Source organism: Cololabis saira, chromosome 14 (assembly GCF_033807715.1).
Source record: "Cololabis saira isolate AMF1-May2022 chromosome 14, fColSai1.1, whole genome shotgun sequence".
NCBI classification, from domain to species: domain Eukaryota; kingdom Metazoa; phylum Chordata; class Actinopteri; order Beloniformes; family Belonidae; genus Cololabis; species Cololabis saira.
In genome coordinates, this window is record NC_084600.1 from 7080568 (window position 1) to 7098833 (window position 18266).

The 18266-nt window shown below is 49.9% G+C and overlaps 2 protein-coding genes across 4 annotated transcripts in view; one reads left to right on the forward strand and one right to left on the reverse strand.

Annotated features, from left to right (window-relative positions):
- Window positions 1-7661, forward strand: part of LOC133459513 (proto-oncogene DBL) — a 31773-nt gene extending 24112 nt beyond the window's left edge. For both annotated transcript variants that reach the window (XM_061739527.1, XM_061739528.1), the window contains exons 24-26: window positions 4066-4181; window positions 4999-5111; window positions 5234-7661. In XM_061739527.1, the coding sequence (XP_061595511.1) occupies window positions 4066-4181; window positions 4999-5111; window positions 5234-5315 (311 nt within the window). In that variant the 3' untranslated portion in view covers window positions 5316-7661. The remainder of the gene's footprint in view (window positions 1-4065; window positions 4182-4998; window positions 5112-5233) is intronic.
- Window positions 7662-8158: 497 nt separating this feature from the next.
- On the reverse strand, window positions 8159-17763 carry f9b (coagulation factor IXb). 2 transcript variants are annotated; one of them, XM_061739530.1, is made up of 8 exons: window positions 17635-17763; window positions 15334-15506; window positions 15227-15251; window positions 15011-15124; window positions 14778-14909; window positions 10144-10577; window positions 9807-9945; window positions 8159-9683 (listed from the first exon to the last, which is right to left on the reverse strand). In XM_061739530.1, exons 1-8 carry the CDS (start codon window positions 17717-17719, stop codon window positions 9124-9126), a joined length of 1662 nt encoding a protein of 553 aa, XP_061595514.1. In that variant the 5' UTR covers window positions 17720-17763; the 3' UTR covers window positions 8159-9123. The 2 variants fall into 2 exon arrangements, with proteins under 2 accessions (XP_061595514.1, XP_061595515.1); XM_061739531.1 differs by having other exon boundaries at window positions 15334-15483; window positions 17635-17737.
- Between the last annotated feature and the right edge of the window lie 503 nt (window positions 17764-18266).

The following is an 18266-nucleotide window of genomic DNA, read 5'->3' on the forward strand; positions in this document are numbered from 1 at the left end:
TCTTCCTGATCATCACCAGTACTGGAGTTGAGGGGGGATGAAGAGGGATGGCAAACCCCCCGAAATAAAAACGGTCCAAATCATCCCCCCTGTAAAACTGCCATCCCCCCTTTCCATCCCTTATGTCATTTCATCAATGAATGTGGTTTTACTGCTATTTCAACATTTAGAGTCATCCCCAGAAAATAACTTATTTGACAATTTTCACCTGTTTCAAGTAAATTTTCACTTGAAACAAGTAGGAAAATCTGCCAGTGGGACAAGTTCTATTTCGTCCCTACTGACCGCCAGGCGGTGCTGTAAGCACTGGATATCTCCCCTCGCACATGCGCATGTCGAGTACAATACCAACAATGTCACGTCACCCGTGACCCCTGCATGACCCCCGGAAGGGGTATAACTTCCGGTGTCAGCATGGATCTTCTCCTTTTTCTTCTCGCTCCGCGCGTCTGAAGTACAGGACGGAAATAGAAGCTTGGTTAAAGCTTCTTCCTTTCCTCCCTAAACCGCAGGCCCGGTGCAGCTTCATGCCATTCAGGTAGGAGAAACGATTTTTTTCGTCCTCAGAGGAGCTGTGGCCGGCGCGATATTTGATTGTGTCGGGTTGCGGCGGCGTCTCCCCGCCCCACCCCCCAGCATAGCTGGCAGAAGGTAAGCTGTCACCTGCACCTGACACCTGAACAATCTGTGCAGGGAGACAGCGTTTCGCTCCCTCTCCCACTTTATTAATGTGGCAACATTATTTTTTCCTTGCAGATTATTTTTTCTTTTGAAAAAAAAGGAAAAAAAGGAAAAGAAAAAAGACAGAATAGGATTATTTTTTTCTTTTGAAAAAAACAACACAAACACCTTTTTTGGTCTTTCTTACAGCCGTGGTGACGGCAGCGTGTCCGCTCCCTTCTCCCACCGGCACATTCGTGGTGACGGTAGCGTTTCGCTCCCTCTCCCACTTTGTTGTTGTGACATTATTTTTTCCTTGCAGTTATTTTTTCTCTTTGAAAAAAAAAGAGAAAAACAGAAAAGGGTTATTTTAGTTTTTTCTTTTTGAGGAAAGACACCTTTCTTGGCCTTTTCTTTATAGCCGTGGTGACGGCAGCGTGGCCGCTCCCCTCTCCCACCGGCATATTGGTGGTGACGGCAGCGTGCTCGCTGTGGTGACGGCAGCGTTTCCGCTCGCCTCTCCCACTGACACATCCGTGCTGACGGTAGCGTGGCCGCTCCCCTCTCCCGCCGGCATATTGGTGGTGACGGCAGCGTGCTCGCTGTGGTGACGGCAGCGTTTCCGCTCCCCTCTCCCACTGACACATCCGTGATGACGGTAGCGTGGCCGCTCCCCTCTCCCTGGTCAGGGTTTCGCGGGTGTGTGTCCATACCCTTGCACCCTGGAAAGACGGGACATTCCGGCTGAGGGGTGTGCCTTTAGGCGCTGTCCCCTCCCTGCCGGGAGGCTGTCATCAGTGGTCCTCCCGGGTCCGCACGCGCCACATCAACGTGCTGGAGCTCTGGGCTCTGCACTTCACACTGGAACATTTTTTGCAACTCCTGTGGGGGAGGCACGTGCCGGTTCGGTCAGACAGTGTGTCCACTGTCCCTTGATCGACCACCCCCCTGGTGGCACCGACTCTGCACAGCTGCTGCAGGTGTCCCGGGGCCTCCTAGCGTGGACCGCTCCTCGCCTGCCCGGCCTTCGGGCGATGTTCCTGCCTGGAGACAGGAACCGGGTGACGGACTTCCTCTCCCGGTGCAAGCCGACTTTGCAGAGGGTCCTCCAGAGGGCTCACGGGCTCCTCTTGGTGGCCCCCTTCCGACCGGGGAAACATGGTTTCCACTGCTGCGGAGGCTCTGCTGTGACACAACATGACGCCCCCCAGAGGGGCTGTCTTTCCCAGCTGGGGATTCAGGTTTTGCACCCCGACCCCGTCGTTTCAGCTCTGGGTCTGGCCGCTGCGGGGCCCGACCCATTGTTGTCAAGCTGTCCTGAACCCGTCAGGGCTAGCATCTCGAATGCCCATGTGCCTCCCACCCGCCTCTGGTATGAGTGCGAGTGGGAGAGATTCTCTGCCTGGTGTGCAGACGGGGCAGAGGACCCTGTTCTTCGCTCCGTGGCCACGATCCTGGGGTTCCTTTCGGTCCCTCCTGGATGGTGGCCGTGCTCAGTCCACTCTAAGGGTGTACGTGGCGGTCATTTCATCGCAACATGCCCTGGTTGAGAATGCCACCGTGGGGTGCCCCTGGCTGGTTTCTCTTTCTCAGGGGGGCTCTGAGGCTGCGCCCCCCTCGAGGAGCCCAAAGGCCCCAGTGTGGGACCTGTCCATGGTGCTAGGTGCCTTCTCTTCTCCACCCTTTGGGCCCTTGGCCCAGGTGGGCCTGAAGTGGCTCTCTATGGAGATAGCTTTTCTCCTCGCTATGACATCGGCAAAGCGAGTCGGTGAGTTACATGCCCTGTCAGTCAGTGGGTCCTGCCTGGGGCGGACCCAGATGGCTCAGGGGCTACGTTTTGGCCGAACGTGGCGTTCCTGCCCAAGGTCCTGCCACGCACTCGTACTAATCGGCCTATCCAGCTTGGCCGGTTCGACCCCGAGCCTGCAGAGAGTGGGCCGAGCCCTTTGTGCCCCGTACGGGCCCTCGCTGCTTATGCTACCGCGCCTGTGCGACGGTCGGAGCAGCTTGTTCTCTGCCATGGTGGCCCCAACATGGGGGCGTGCTGTTTCTGGACAGCGCCGTCCCACTGGGTGGTGGACACCGTCGAGCGCGCCTACAGGGCCAGTGGCCGCCCCTCACCAGTGGGGGTGAGGTGCCACTCGACCAGAAGCGTCGCAGCTTCTTTGGCTGCCCTGAAGGGGGTGCCTCTGGAGGACATCTGCACAGCGGCTTCGTGGACGTCGCCGGACACGTTCTCCAGATTTTACCGGATCAATGTTGCCACTCCCCAACCATTGGGCGTGGTTCTACTCCCGGGTCCTTCTGCCCCTGGTCAGTGAGGTAAGTGACCGGGATCCTACGTGACATTGTTGGTATTCGTCATCCGGTGCTTACAGCACCGCCTGGCGGTCAGTAGGGACGAAATAGAACGAAAGTTACGCCTGTAACTACGGTTCTATGAGTCCGGGACTCATAGAACCGTAGTAGGCCTGCCGGTCACTCCGAATCCTCGTGCTCTCGCGAGAAGATTCTAGGAGAAGATCCATGCTGACACCGGAAGTTATACCCCTTCCGGGGGTCATGCAGGGGTCACGGGTGACGTGACATTGTTGGTATTGTACTCGACATGCGCATGCGCGAGGGGAGATATTTAGTGCTTACAGCACCGCCTGGCGGTCATCCGGGACTCATAGAACCGTAGTTACAGGCGTAACTTTCGATTTATCTTCTTATTACAAGCAAAAAAATCTTGTTCCACTGGCAGATTTTTCTAATGTTAAGTGAAAATCTACTTGAAACAGGTGAAAATTGTTGTTTTTCCAGTGATGAGTCTTGTTTTAAGTGTAATGAGATTTTTTTACTAAAATGAGACATTTTAACTAGAAATAAGACAAATATTCTTGTTAAGATTGTGAGTTTTTGCAGTGATCCATTTAACTTATCCTGTGAAGGACAGAGTCATATTGATAAGTTCAGAAAAGTGTTTTTTATTGTTGTGTTTTGATGTATTTGATGTAAGCCCAGTGGATATTTAAAGTTTACAGAAGGCTGCATTTAACTGCTGCTATGTCATTCCTGCAGTATTTCTGCAGGTGTTTTGGTCACTGCTATTATTTGTAATATATTATATTATTTGTAATCAGCACAAATGATCTGTCCCCATATGATAAAATCCACCATCCCCCCTGATTTCTTTTTACAACTCGAGTACTAGTCATCACCACTTAGTGAATGATACATTTGATCTTTTAAACACTTTTTCTCTGTTTGATCTTTGATCAAATACTTGTTCAAGCACTCAGAATGGAATAAAACTTGTTAAAAAATGCAGTTTGCTTAAGGTGCACCATAGACTTTGATACATTTTTATATCGGTTGCACATAAAACGCTGAAGTTTTCAGTTGACTGTCTGTCATCTTCAGGTTGGGTTGTCTCTCATCACTCAGTGGCGATCTGTGAGGGCCTGGAGGACTGGGGCTCCACAGACGTCTCGGCCTTATCAGACTCAGAGGAGGACGAGGATCAGCCTGCCCCACTGGTGGGATATGGTTACATTAAGTACAGGGAAAATGATTCAGAGGAGTGAGCTCTTGACCGTAGCGATTACTAGCAGGGCAGGTAACACTCATCCCAGCTTGGGTTGTGGGATCAGTCCTGGAGGGCTCTTGCATAGTGGCTTACACACCTATGACTACACTCAGCAAGATGTAAACACTCAGGAAAAAGTTCAATTTATTTCTAGGACTGGCAGTTTTAGTCGTGACCCATTAAGTTTTCAACAGCCCTTCATCGGCCCAACAACTTGCAGGCTTTCCAGTTCTGGCAGAATCATGTCACACTGACTTGTCTTGACATTTGTCTAATATACAGGACCAGAAATCTGGGAGCGTTTTCTTGCAACGGACAATTGGATTCAGTGAAATCACATGTGATTTTCTAAATAAAAATAATGCAATGTTTTGTAATCCATGAAAACTCGATATTTACTTTAGAAAACGTGTGAAGGCAGCATCTTCCCGGAATATGTTTTATCTATTCCTCACCAAGAGGCTTTACCAGGTGTTTTTAAGGATTGCACAACTCTTTTTGCCTTTTTTTGTTAATATCCTGTTAAGATCAAAATCAAAATGATTCTGTCTTTTTAAATTATAAGTATAGTTGAAATAACTTACAGATAATTGTATTTTTTTTTGTTTTTCTTTCATTTGGGACATATTTTGTTGGTTGACAAAATGCATCTCGACTTTGGAATCCATGTTGTTTTTTTTGTGCCGTATTCAAATGAGTAAATATGATTAAAAATTGAATAAAATAAATGTTTCCCGTGAGTTTTAAGCGTGTGTTTCCTGCTCCAGGTGGCGGGCAGGTACAGAGTCCTGGTAGAGAGCAGCATGGCCAGCACTGATGACATCATCTTTAACTGCGGTGATGTCATACAGTTGATGCACGAGGACTCGTCAGGAATTTGGTAACAGACTGTGATTAAGAAGTCAGCCAATTAAAAATTCTGATAAAGAAGAGGCCAAGATGGGAAAAAAAGGAATAAACACATGTTAATAATACTTCTGGTTGCGTTGTTTGTAATTACAGGATGGTAAAGAATATCAGTCGAGGTGAGGAAGGGCGGGTTCTGCCTGAAGACCTGCACAGGATCCTGGGAGAGATCTGCTGAGGGCCAATCAAAACACAGGCTACATGACACCGTGTTCATTTTGAGCGTACATACTAATTTCTTTGCCCAAATACTCGTCCACGCCCACAGGGCTACATTTTCCATCAACTTGCAAAGGAAAAGTGGGCACCTGACTCACTCATGTGAGAGTGGAGGACAGCATCAGCAGCTACTTTACTGTGACCGTTTCACCTCAGAAGGCTGGAAACTACCGAGTGGACCTCAGAAGAATGTACAAACCAAGCCATCTTTTTATCTGCCTTTTCCATAAGGATGCAGTGGATCATTTGGACTGAGTGTTGAACGGCGGCTTGTTCATACCCACAGCGTGGACTTTTCTTTAAGAACTTATATCATTTCTATTTTCTTATGAAATATCACATAAAGGTTACACATGCCTAATGACATATCATTCATGTGCCAAACAACTCAGCCAATCACTGCAGCTACTTTTTGTGTTGAACTGTCAGTCATACGGTAGAAAATAGCTTTATCTTTGGTGTGTTTGTTTCGTTGGCCTTTTTGCTTGTTGAAGAATCATCCAATCCTTTCGGAAATCGCCATGGTTACTCCACCACAAAAGTGAGCACTGATTGTTTTCCACCTCCATTTACATGACACAATAAAGCAAAAAGAAAGGGAGGAAAAAGAAAATCACACGGATTTGAGCTGAGCTGTTGCAGATCCTTCAGCTTTCTACATTCCTAGTCGCCATCATGAGGATGTTGATAAAAGAAAAAGCTCAACGCATACTCTTCTTTTTTGTTTCTATGGCTGCCATCAAGATGTGCAAATTTCCCCTCTGTGGGACTATTAAAGGATTTCTTATCTTATCTTATCTTATGTGTTATAGTGGATGAGGCTTGTGATGTTATAATTCTAGTCGCGTCCCAGAGCAGTTTTTACGACTGGGTCCCCAGAGAGATACTCAAATCCTTGTATTTTCTTATTCTTTCAAACAGTTTTACACTTATTCTCAGAAGATATTTCTCCTTTCCCTCTAAAGCTTGAAAAGATGGGAACCTGTCATCAGTCATAATGCATGCAAACAATGGTGACATTTTGGAGGTGATGCAGACATGAGAGAGTAACTTTTTTTAATTTGTTTACATTGAAATCCCTCAGGGTGTTAATGACCAAACTGAATCCAGTTTTGCTTCAGTTCAATAATATTGTGCATCGTGGCACACAGGGATGCTTCTGTGAGAGACAGCCTTCATTTTATCTGTACTATCTGTACTTTTATCTGTACTATCCGTACTAGAGAAAAAGGTGGCTTTAACTTTGTTGTCCATATGATAAAAGTTTTTTTTCTTCATTAATGATCAGTGCTGCAGACTAGCGAAGAATCAGAGAAAGCTACGTTGAGCTTTGCCGTTAACAATTCAGTACCTTGTTTATGGAAGGTTCCCCAGCCTCTTCCATTACCGCGGAGATGAGACTAGCTTGTTTGTAACTGCATGGACGATATCACTCCCGGCACGTGTAACACTTTTATTTTTTTGACTTTGTTTCTATTTTACTTCAACAGAGGAACAATGCTCAATGTTGGGTCCTAACTGTAAAAAGCATTGTAAAAATGTCACAGATTACTTTTGTAGAATGAGATCCCTAAATTCTTTAAATGAAATCTTTGGGGGAGCAGTAGGACAGGAGGATGTTTAAATGTTACTGCCTGTTTGAAAGCAGCTTGGAAACATTACAAAATGGAGCTTGTTAAGCATTTACGAGGCTGTTTAACTAAAGTGTGAAAGGGTCATGAAAACACTGCCACTTTACCGCCTCAAAACACCGGGGCTCACCTCTGTGGGCAGACAGACGAGTGTAAATACATCACTGGCAGCCGTGGAAGACAATTCCAGTAAATAGAGAGTATGTAAATGATAAAAGTGTCAACTGTAATTGTTTATAGACTAGTTGTCGTCATAGAAATCCGTACCTTGTCAGTCTGGCACTGATACTCTGCTATCAAGCAATGAAATTGAACAATTTTGAAAAATTCTTTCCTACTGTGTTAATTGTATTCCTACAAATGAGCTTTAGTCCTGCTGGTAGTGCTAAATTCAAGATTTACTCTTATTTACTAAATAATGTGTGGTCACTGATTAAGAAAAAAAATCAATAAATAGAAATTGCTGCATTCAGTTGATTTGAGTTCCACTTCTATGCTACATTGTGACATAACAAGTTGTAAATGGATTTACTCAAACTTCTCCCATCCTGTAAACTGGTGTTCATTGCTTTTTGCTCCTGTTTGCACTTTCTTTTTGATATTTTGAATCATAGAGAGAGCCTGTATAATAATGCATAATGTATATGTTTATTTTCTGAAATATAAGCACACAACTATATGGCTGGACTGAACCTGACTTGTGTGGTATTTTTTTCCGCCCTGTTTAAGTTGGTACAGGTCTTTGCAGGATTACTGAGCTTCATGGAGACTAACACCTCCTCTGGCACGTAAAGGGTTAGCTCTCTCCACGTTGACTAATGCTCGTTATCCTACATTTGTTTTTCACTTTTCCTTTAAAAAAAAAGGAAATGCAGGTTTGCATTTAAAGTCTGAGCAGGAAGCTATTTGAACAGTCATGACGAGTTAATCAAACACAGCCAGACGGGATGCTTGTACAACCACACAAAATAAATGCATCAACATATAGAGAGACATTTTTCGATAAACTGCAGAAAGTAGATGCTGCAAGTCAACTAGTGGCAAGTCCCAAATATAGGAATTAGTTTGTATTTGCTTTATTACCATGATTCTCAGCGACAACAGTGTTGCAGGGAATGTTTTGTCTCTGATGCAAAAACTGTTAGTTCAAGCAGACAACTGTGGAAACACCTTTGGATTTATCATTTAGTAAAAGTTTATTTAGCGTTGAAAGAATGGAAAGTTGAAGAGAGAGAGCAGGTGAAAGAGGAAAGCTATTACTGTAAATTTACCTCTGTTTATAATTTTATGTATATATTTTGGGGGAATTACCACTTTTATTTCAATAATCGAATCGCATCGGCATCGAGGGAGATGTGACATTTCTTAAAGAGAAAAGGCGCCGAAAACTTAAAACAATGTTGACAAACGGGGTAGGGCGAACACATAAAATTGGAAATATGTTAACTGCCACTAAGGTGGATCTACCCACTGACCCAGTGGCTTGATTAAACTAAATCTAATGAATTCCCTTGAATAACACTGGAAAATATCAACAGGTAAGGTAAGAATCAATGACTGAAATAAGCAGCTGTGTTTTTGTGTGAATGATGTCATCAAAACCCTTTTTTTAATATCACTGAGGTGAAAAAATGTATATTTCTAGCACAAACAATAATCAGAGAGGAATATTTGTCTGCCATGAAGAGTGTTATTAAGGGACACTGTTTTAAATTTTAAACTTTCAGAGCCTTGTCATAGTTTAGTGATAAGAGGATATTTAAACTGCCCTTTTCTTGCTATGACAGATTAAAAACTTGGCTGTAAAAATATATATCCAACTTTAAAATTGTGAAATTGGGGAAGCTACCAATATGTTACTGAATGAATGATTACCTGAATGTTCAGGTGTTTACATCTAGATGATGGAATTGTAAAGAAAACTATCGGAGGAAGGCCATTGCTGTATTAGAGGAAATCAAATACAAGTTAAATGAACAAATAACAAATTCTACACTTCTTTTATTGTGTCTCACTGCAGTTCGGACGCTTCAGGATAATGTTCTGTCATGTTCCATTATAGACTTTATTAGATTAAAATTAGCGGTTATGTTTTTTATCGGCCAAGCTCGTGCATGTGGATCACAACCCCATTCATCAGCTGCTCATCCGGAGGCCCATTTTCTGACTGATCCAGGTGTAGTACCGTGACACTCGCGTGTAAATGCCGTACTTCCCCTCCTTGGCACACTCCTCTCCCCAGCTGACGACGCCCGTCAGGAACCAAGTGTCTTTGTACTTGGTTGCGTGCGGCCCGCCGCTGTCCCCCTGGCACGAATCCTTCTGCTCGTTCTGAAAGCCGGCACAGAACATGTAGCGTGTGATGTGGTCCTGGCTGCTCTGCTTGCACAGGGTGCGGTCCACGTGGGGCACGGCTAGCTTCTGGAGCTTGGTGGCTTCGGGGCCATGGAACTTGAGCCGGCCCCAGCCGCTCACGAGGGAGCTGGTGGATTGACGCAAGGCGTTCTGCGTGAACTCCTTGGGGCCCAGGCAGATGGGCCGCCTCTCGTTGGACAGCTCCACCGGCTGGGCGAGCTTCAGGAGCGCAATGTCGTGGTTGTAAAGTGACGTCTGGGCATTATACATGGGATGGACGTGCTTCTCTGCCACCACGTGGTCTCTCTCAGGACCCTCATCCACGTTGATATCATGTTCACCTAGGAGAATGGGTCATGTGGAAATTTCAAAAAACAAACAAGTACATTCAGCTCTCACTCACAAGTCACAGTTCAAACATCTAGGATTGAAATATGTAGATGCATTTCAAGTGGTTTTCCTACCAACTCGGATGAAGAAACTTTTAGATGGGGCCTCATTAAGACAATGTGCCGCAGTGACGACCCACAATTCACTGAGCAGAGAGCCACCGCAGAATGACCTAGCTCTCGTACTGGAGTCAGGGCGGAACATCAGTGATACCTGCAAACACCAACGGTTCTCTCTTACTGGTTCTTCCCAAATTCCCTGGAAACTGACAGATTAATGCACCTAAACTGAACTCAATATCTGCAAACATCATTTTCTAAGTCCTTGCAGTCAACTAACCCCAACCCGTCCCCCAAAAGGACCAGTTTGCCTCCAATTCATCTCTCCATGCTATATCTCAAATGGCAGTACCTGCCAAGGAATCTCTCCAGGACGGGCCAGGTCTCCTCCCACAATCCTCTGGTCAGGGTTGTCTTCAGCCTTGATCGTGGGCAGTGTGGGGAAAGCCCACGACAGCTTCTTTTCTGTGGGAGTTTTGTCAGTTCCTGCCTCTGCATCAACACTGACAGCATCAGCTGAACTTACAGAGAGAGGAGGATCCGGCTTCATTGACCGTACATTTATTGCATAGTCCACAGAGATGTTGAGCGCGTCTGACGCATTTGTGAAGACGTCGCTGTAATCATATGACAGAGTTATATCATCATAATAGTAGTCATCTGCATGGGTGCGGTTGTGGTCTTGCTTTGTTTTGGGGGAGATTGCCGAGCTTGCTGAGTGCTGTGGGGTGAGGAACCTGGGGACAGAACCGGAGGGCAGACTCACCTGACCACAGCTGAATTCCCCTGTGGGAAAAAGAAAGACAAAAGAGAAAGATGTATGTAATGAATTTCGGAAATTACCTTTAAATACTGGGTTCATTACCTTCCTGAGATCCTCTGGCCTTGTGTCATGTTGCCACATTTGAACTTTTGCAAATGTCACATTGTTTCTAATTTTTGTGACGTGGTAGGCTCCAGTTAAAGCCACATCTAATCAGTACTGTATGTCATAGATGAGTGTGTGGATGTGTATTTTCATGTTCAGCTCAGTGTAATTTGAGGTTTATTTAGATTTGAGAAGCACTGTAAGTACCAGATGTTTATTAGCTGATTTTCCATTTGGCTCCAAGCTGTCAACAATAGTCATTAATTACGTACTTTATTTGACAGCTGCAAGCTGCTGTGTCAGTCTGCGATGCCTCAATGGATAATAGCTGGATGGATTAGAAATGTAACATGACAGGTCAAGCCCTGTCTCACTGCTGTGTAAGAGAGCTCTGGGACCATTCCCTAGTTAGAGGTTTATATTACTTCAGTCAGTCCAAAACAAGTTTCACAGCCTCATAAATACCAGTTACCCTTGACATTCATGTCAGAAGCTGCCCGGATTCAGTTTATTTATGAACTAAATTCAAAGAAAACCAAGGGTTTCTACGTTTGCTAGCAAAAAACTTGTGGCTTCAATTACAGGTGTTGTTGCAATAGACTTTTTTCAACCTAAGATCCTCAGAGACCTGGGAGCTTGAGGGATCTGTGCAGGGAGTTTGCTGTTCCTAGGACTGCGCTCTTCTGGACGGAGATCTCTGATATGGCGCTTCCACTAGTAGCTACTCGGCGCGCCTCCACTCGGCATGCCTCGTCTCGCCTCCACCCGCCTCCACTCGCCTCCACTCGGCACGCCTCGTCTCGCCTCCACCCGCCTCCACTCACCTCCACTCGCCTCCACCCGCCTCCACTCGCCTCCACCCGCCTCCACTCACCTCCACTCGCCTCCACCCGCCTCCACCCGCCTCCATTCACCTCCACTCGCCTCCACCCGCCTCCACTCACCTCCACTCGCCTCCACCCGCCTCCACTCGCCTCCACCCGCCTCCACTCACCTCCACCCGCCTCCACTCACCTCCACTCGCCTCCACCCGCCTCCACTCGCCTCCACCCGCCTCCACTCGCCTCCACCCGCCTCCACTCACCTCCACTCGCCTCCACCCGCCTCCACTTGCCTCCACCCGCCTCCACCCGCCTCCACCCACCTCCACCCGCCTCAGCCTCCACTCGCCTCCACCCCGCCTCCACTCACCTCCACCCGCCTCCACCCGCCTCCACCCGCCTCCACTCGCCTCCACCCGCCTCCACCCGCCTCCACCCGCCTCCACCCGCCTCCACTCGCCTCCACCCGCCTCCACCCGCCTCCACCCGCCTCCACCCGCCTCCACCCGCCTCCACCCGCCTCCACTCGCCTCCACCCGCCTCCACTCGCCTCCACCCGCCTCCACTCACCTCCACCCACCTCCACTCACCTCCACTCACCTCCACTCACCTCCACTCACCTCCACTCACCTCCACCCGCCTCCACCCGCCTCCACTCACCTCCACCCACCTCCACTCGCCTCCACCCGCCTCCACTCACCTCCACCCGCCTCCACTCACCTCCACTCACCTCCACCCGCCTCTACTCACCTCCACCCACCTCCACTCACCTCCACTCACCTCCACTCACCTCCACTCGCCTCCACCCGCCTCCACCCGCCTCCACCCGCCTCCACCCGCCTCCACTTGCCTCCACCCGCCTCCACCCGCCTCCACCCACCTCCACCCGCCTCAGCCTCCACTCGCCTCCACCCGCCTCCACTCGCCTCCACCCGCCTCCACCCGCCTCCACCCGCCTCCACCCGCCTCCACTCACCTCCACCCGCCTCCACCCGCCTCCACCCGCCTCCACCCGCCTCAGCCTCCACTCGCCTCCACCCGCCTCCACCCGCCTCCACCCGCCTCCACTCGCCTCCACCCGCCTCCACTCACCTCCACCCGCCTCCACCCGCCTCCACTCGCCTCCACCCGCCTCCACCCGCCTCCACTCGCCTCCACCCGCCTCCACCCGCCTCCACTCGCCTCCACCCGCCTCCACTCACCTCCACCCGCCTCCACCCGCCTGCACTCGCCTCCACCCGCCTCCACCCGCCTCCACTCGCCTCCACCCGCCTCCACCCGCCTCCACTCACCTCCACCCGCCTCCACCCGCCTCCACTCGCCTCCACTCGCCTCCACCCGCCTCCACCCGCCTCCACTCACCTCCACCCGCCTCCACCCGCCTCCACTCGCCTCCACCCGCCTCCACCCGCCTCCACTCACCTCCACTCACCTCCACCCGCCTCTACTCACCTCCACCCACCTCCACTCACCTCCACTCACCTCCACTCACCTCCACTCGCCTCCACCCGCCTCCACCCGCCTCCACTCACCTCCACCCACCTCCACTCACCTCCACTCACCTCCACCCGCCTCCACTCACCTCCACCCGCCTCCACTCGCCTCCACCCGCCTCCACTCACCTCCACCCACCTCCACTCACCTCCACTCACCTCCACCCGCCTCCACTCACCTCCACCCGCCTCCACCCGCCTCCACTCACCTCCACCCGCCTCCACCCGCCTCCACCCGCCTCCACCCGCCTCCACCCGCCTCAGCCTCCACTCGCCTCCACCCGCCTCCACCCGCCTCCACCCGCCTCCACTCGCCTCCACCCGCCTCCACTCACCTCCACCCGCCTCCACCCGCCTCCACTCGCCTCCACCCGCCTCCACCCGCCTCCACTCGCCTCCACCCGCCTCCACTCACCTCCACCCGCCTCCACCCGCCTCCACTCGCCTCCACTCGCCTCCACCCGCCTCCACCCGCCTCCACTCACCTCCACCCGCCTCCACCCGCCTCCACTCGCCTCCACCCGCCTCCACCCGCCTCCACTCGCCTCCACCCGCCTCCACCCGCCTCCACCCGCCTCCACCCGCCTCAGCCTCCACTCACCTCCACCCGCCTCCACCCGCCTCCACCCGCCTCCACTCGCCTCCACCCGCCTCCACCCGCCTCCACCCGCCTCCACCCGCCTCCACCCGCCTCCACCCGCCTCCACTCGCCTCCACCCGCCTCCAGCCGCCTCCACTCGCCTCCACCCGCCTCCACCCGCCTCCACCCGCCTCCAGCCGCCTCCACTCGCCTCCACTCGCCTCCACCCGCCTCCACCCGCCTCCACCCGCCCCCACTCGCCTCCACCCGCCTCCACCCGCCTCCACTCGCCTCCACCCGCCTCCACCCGCCTCCACTCGCCTCCACCCGCCTCCACCCGCCTCCACTCGCCTCCACCCGCCTCCACCCGCCTCCACCCGCCTCCACCCGCCTCCAGCCGCCTCCACTCGCCTCCACCCGCCTCCACCCGCCTCCAGCCGCCTCCACTCGCCTCCACTCGCCTCCACCCGCCTCCAGCCGCCTCCACTCGCCTCCACCCGCCTCCACCCGCCTCCAGCCGCCTCCACTCGCCTCCACTCGCCTCCACCCGCCTCCAGCCGCCTCCACTCGCCTCCACCCGCCTCCACCCGCCTCCAGCCGCCTCCACTCGCCTCCACTCGCCTCCACCCGCCTCCACCCGCCTCCACCCGCCTCCACCCGCCTCCACCTGCCTCCACCCGCCTCCACCCGCCTCCACTCGCCTCCACTCGCCTCCACTCGCCTCCACTCACCTCCACCCGCCTCCACCCGCCTCCACCCGCCTCCACCCGCCTCCACCCGCCTCCACTCGCCTCCACTCGCCTCCACCCGCCTCCACCCGCCTCCACCCGCCTCCACCCGCCTCCACTCGCCTGCACTCGCCTCCACCCGCCTCCACTCGCCTCCACTCGCCTCCACTCGCCTCCACTCGCCTCCACTCGCCTCCACTCACCTCGTTCCCTGCTGGTCCGTACTGTTTGCTCCCTCCATGTTCTCCTCGTCAGGTTTTCATAGTTTTTTGATTCATGTTCATGTTCTGTTTTTTGGATCCTCCTCAGCAGCGTTTTTGGTTTAGATTGTGTGAATAAATCAGTTTTTTGAGACCTGCTCTCCTGCATATGGGTCCCTACTACAACCTTTGTGACAAGTTTAGTCTCCTTGGTTTTTGAGGAGGTTGGGACTGTCTGTTACAGTAGTTTTATTATTCCTATAGGTTCTGTCTAGAACGCGGTTTCACTGTTTTACCTGTTGGCTCACAGCTTTTCTTGTCTGATCCAAGTGTGTAACCAGCTGTACAGCGACACAACGCTCGCTGTCCCTGCATCACACAGAAATGCCCACATCCACCATTGTTGACTGAACACTGCTTGGTCACCTCTGGGAAAAAAGACAGCATGTAAAATGAACCATTATATTTATTTATGCTACTGTGTGTGTGTTGGTAGTAAACATGTTATCATGCATGGTGCCCCTCTCACCGATCTCACAGTTCTTGCCACTGAAGTTTGGTTTGCACCAGCAAACATAGGTGCCGACCCCATCCTGGCATACGCCTGCATTCTGGCAGGGCTGCGGGTTACACTGATCACCATCTGCACCCAAGCCATAAACCAACACAAAACAAAGGATGAGTAGGTGAGTAAATGTTTTAAATTCTCAGTGAGGTTGGAGAACCTGTCTTTAATCCGTCCTACCGATGTAGCCGACCCAAAACTCCATCTGGAAGAGAAACACTGACATGAAGGACAGACTTGTCTGATCGTTGAGCCATCTAGCTTCTTTGTGTTCGTGTACAACCTACAGTTTTCTCATCATTCTCAAACACCTCCCTGGCCTCCTCCATCGAGCAGGTCTCCTCTTTGCATTCTCTCTCCAGATTAGCTTTTTGCATGATTTCTTCAAGGTGGCCACTGTTGTATCTGCGCTGGCGATGAAGCACCGTGTGTGCCGTCTGCGGTGACACAAACACAGCTCCTAAAAAGGTAATCAGAGAAAAATAAACTATCTTTACTGCTTTAATATTATTCTTCAGTTGTGTGTATATTCCCCAGCATTAACTGATGTGTTAACTGTGTGTAATGTGATAATCAGACATTTAGTCTTTTATTAGATGGAGGGAACATGAAACAGTCTGTAGGGCAATTGCATTAATGGAGTGGTACCATCATTTTGTACCACTGGGATTTCCAGGATAATAACATGGCAAAGGACCATTTAGACCACGGGTGTCAAACTGAATCCACGGAGGGCCGGTGTCCTGCATGTTTTAGATGTTTCACTGTTTTAACACACCTGATTCTAATTAATCATCATCACCAGCTTGTCATCAAAGTCTGGATAGTTCTGTTGATGAGACAGCTCCTTGTATCACGGTGTGCTAAAAAAGGGACACATCTAAAAGATGCAGGACAACGGTCCTCAAGGACTGGAGTCTGACACCCCTGATTTAGACTATAAGAACAGAAATAAAAGATTTAACCATGTACTTTGATGAAAACTTTGATCCAAAGTTAGCCACAACTCAACAAGGAAAAAATGCTTGACCTGTGAAAGTCTTTTTTTCTCCAAAACGCATGACAACATGGCTTCAATCTGTACAGTCTCCTCTGAATAACCCAGAAAAGACCAACATGGAGATGTTTGACCATGATACACGCCACATTTGGCAAAGGGTCAAACACAGCATGGCAGCACCACCAAACATGAACTATCAAGCAAGGTGGTGGAAGTGTGATGATTTGGGCGTTTTTGCTGCCACAGGACCTGGGCACCTTTCGCACCTTTCGTAAGCCACTTGAGTCAGATACGAGTAATAATAATAATTCCTTTATTAATCCCACAATAGGGAATTTTTTCTCTGCATTTTACCCATTTTCTAGTTGAACTAGTAGCAGTGGCCTGCCATTTGCACGGTGCCCGGGGAGCAGTAAGGGTTAAGGGCCTTGCTCAGGGGCCCAAAGTGGTTGCAATCCAGGGGCTTGAACCTCCAGTCTCCAACCCTCCTCTGTAACCACTAGGCCACCACTCCCATAGTACATATGAGTCGTACAACAAGACAATGACCCAAGCACACCAGTATATCTACAACCAAATGACTGACAAAGAAAATCATTTTGCTGTGGCCACGAAGCCCACGTATTAGACAAACCAAAATCCTCTGATGGAGCCTTAGTAGAAGTGATGAGGAATTATTGTCTAGGAAGCTCTAGGATAAAAATAGGAAAATAGGAAAAATAGGGATATTCAGCACAGAAATGGCCCGCCCATGAAGTCTCATGTTTTAGTGTAATACAACTCTCTGGGCTCAAGTGACCATTAGAGTAATTTTGTCGTTTAGCCCTTCGGTTTTGTTTTTCCAGCCCTGGACGTCAGTGCTGGGGTTGATGTATAAGACTCTACTTTGGGTATCAGGTCGTGTGTTCTTTAAAATCGCACCGAGTCCTCTGACAGATGGCACCATCTTCTAGCTCTGACCTCGCTTACATTTCATCTGCTTTTAAAGAACTTGGCAGATAATAGCTGGAAATCCGTCCTGCATCTGCTTAACCTCCACCTCCTGGTTCCACTGGTCTGATTGGTGCGTTCATGGCCTCACATGGTCTCACTCAAGCCTTCATTCTTCCCAACCAGCTGCCATGGTCCAAACAGCTTCAAACTTACCTTAGTGGTCTTTCAATCAGTCTGTCTCAGTCCAATTATACAATAAGAAATTCCAAATGATTTCAATCAAATACCATTAATTTCATCCCATTTTAGGAAAATAGTATTTATGAAACAATAATCCATAAAAAGTCCACTACATTAGCAAACAGGCTGTTTGAGTCTTCAGTTGGAGTCAATTGTCCGTCCTGAGCATGCAGACGACAGGGAATAAAAAATGTGTTTTTAAAAATGATTCTTCTGCATGCGCTGTACAAAAAATCTTTTTAGCTTACTTCACCTTATTCGGCCTAAAGGGAAACAGCAAAAGCAGAAACACAGATCTTTCAGTAGAGTTTCACTTTAGGGTTAGGGTTAGAAGTGGAAGCGTCCGACCAGGCCGTTAATGGTGTCTGAAGCTCAGCTGTCTCTGACTGCCATGTACCGTTCTGCTGCTGTTTACCTGGGGTTTCCTCTGTCACCGGAGCACCCAGTCCATTCATCAGCTGCAATCCAGCCATGAGGACCAGGAAACAAACTCTGGCCATTTTCGCGTCGTCTGTCTATCTGATTTTGAGTGAAAGGCCGAAGCGGCGCGGGACAGTCTAAAGTACAGCAACACACTGTTTACTCACCGGGGTTGACAGAGAGTCTATTTGTTTGTTCACATTTGGATGTGTGTGTGTGTGGATGTGAGACAGAGAGAAAGTTGAACATAAGAAGTGTATCAGACTTCATCCATACGTATGTCAGGGAGGAACTGATTCAGAGTAACACAGGATTCAAAGCAGCTCATTTCTTTCCACCATTGTAGGTTTAAATTGATCAAATATTGACAACTGATGTTATTGACAACTGATGTGATGGATTAGGTTGGTATGTGTGTGTGTGTGTGTGTGTGTGTGTGTGTGTGCGTGCGTGCGTGTGGAAACGTAGAAACATTTACCCCCATTAGGAGGCCTCATGTTGCGAAAGCTGCTTATCTGAGAAGACTCATCTTGATAAACAACGTGATTAACAGCTGGTAATATCAACCATACACACACGCACACGCGCACGCGCACGCGCACGTACGCACGCACACACACACACACA

Bases quoted from the DNA above. Each gene is read 5' to 3' on its own strand.
- f9b (XM_061739530.1), bottom strand. From the start codon at position 17,719: ATGGCCAGAGTTTGTTTCCTGGTCCTCATGGCTGGATTGCAGCTGATG. The intron at 14,910-15,010 runs GTGAGAGGGGCA...CTTTTTTCCCAG, and splicing joins TGGCAAGAACTGTGAGATCG to AGGTGACCAAGCAGTGTTCA. The intron at 10,578-14,777 runs GTAAAACAGTGA...TTTTTCCCACAG, and splicing joins GAAAAGCTGTGAGCCAACAG to GGGAATTCAGCTGTGGTCAG.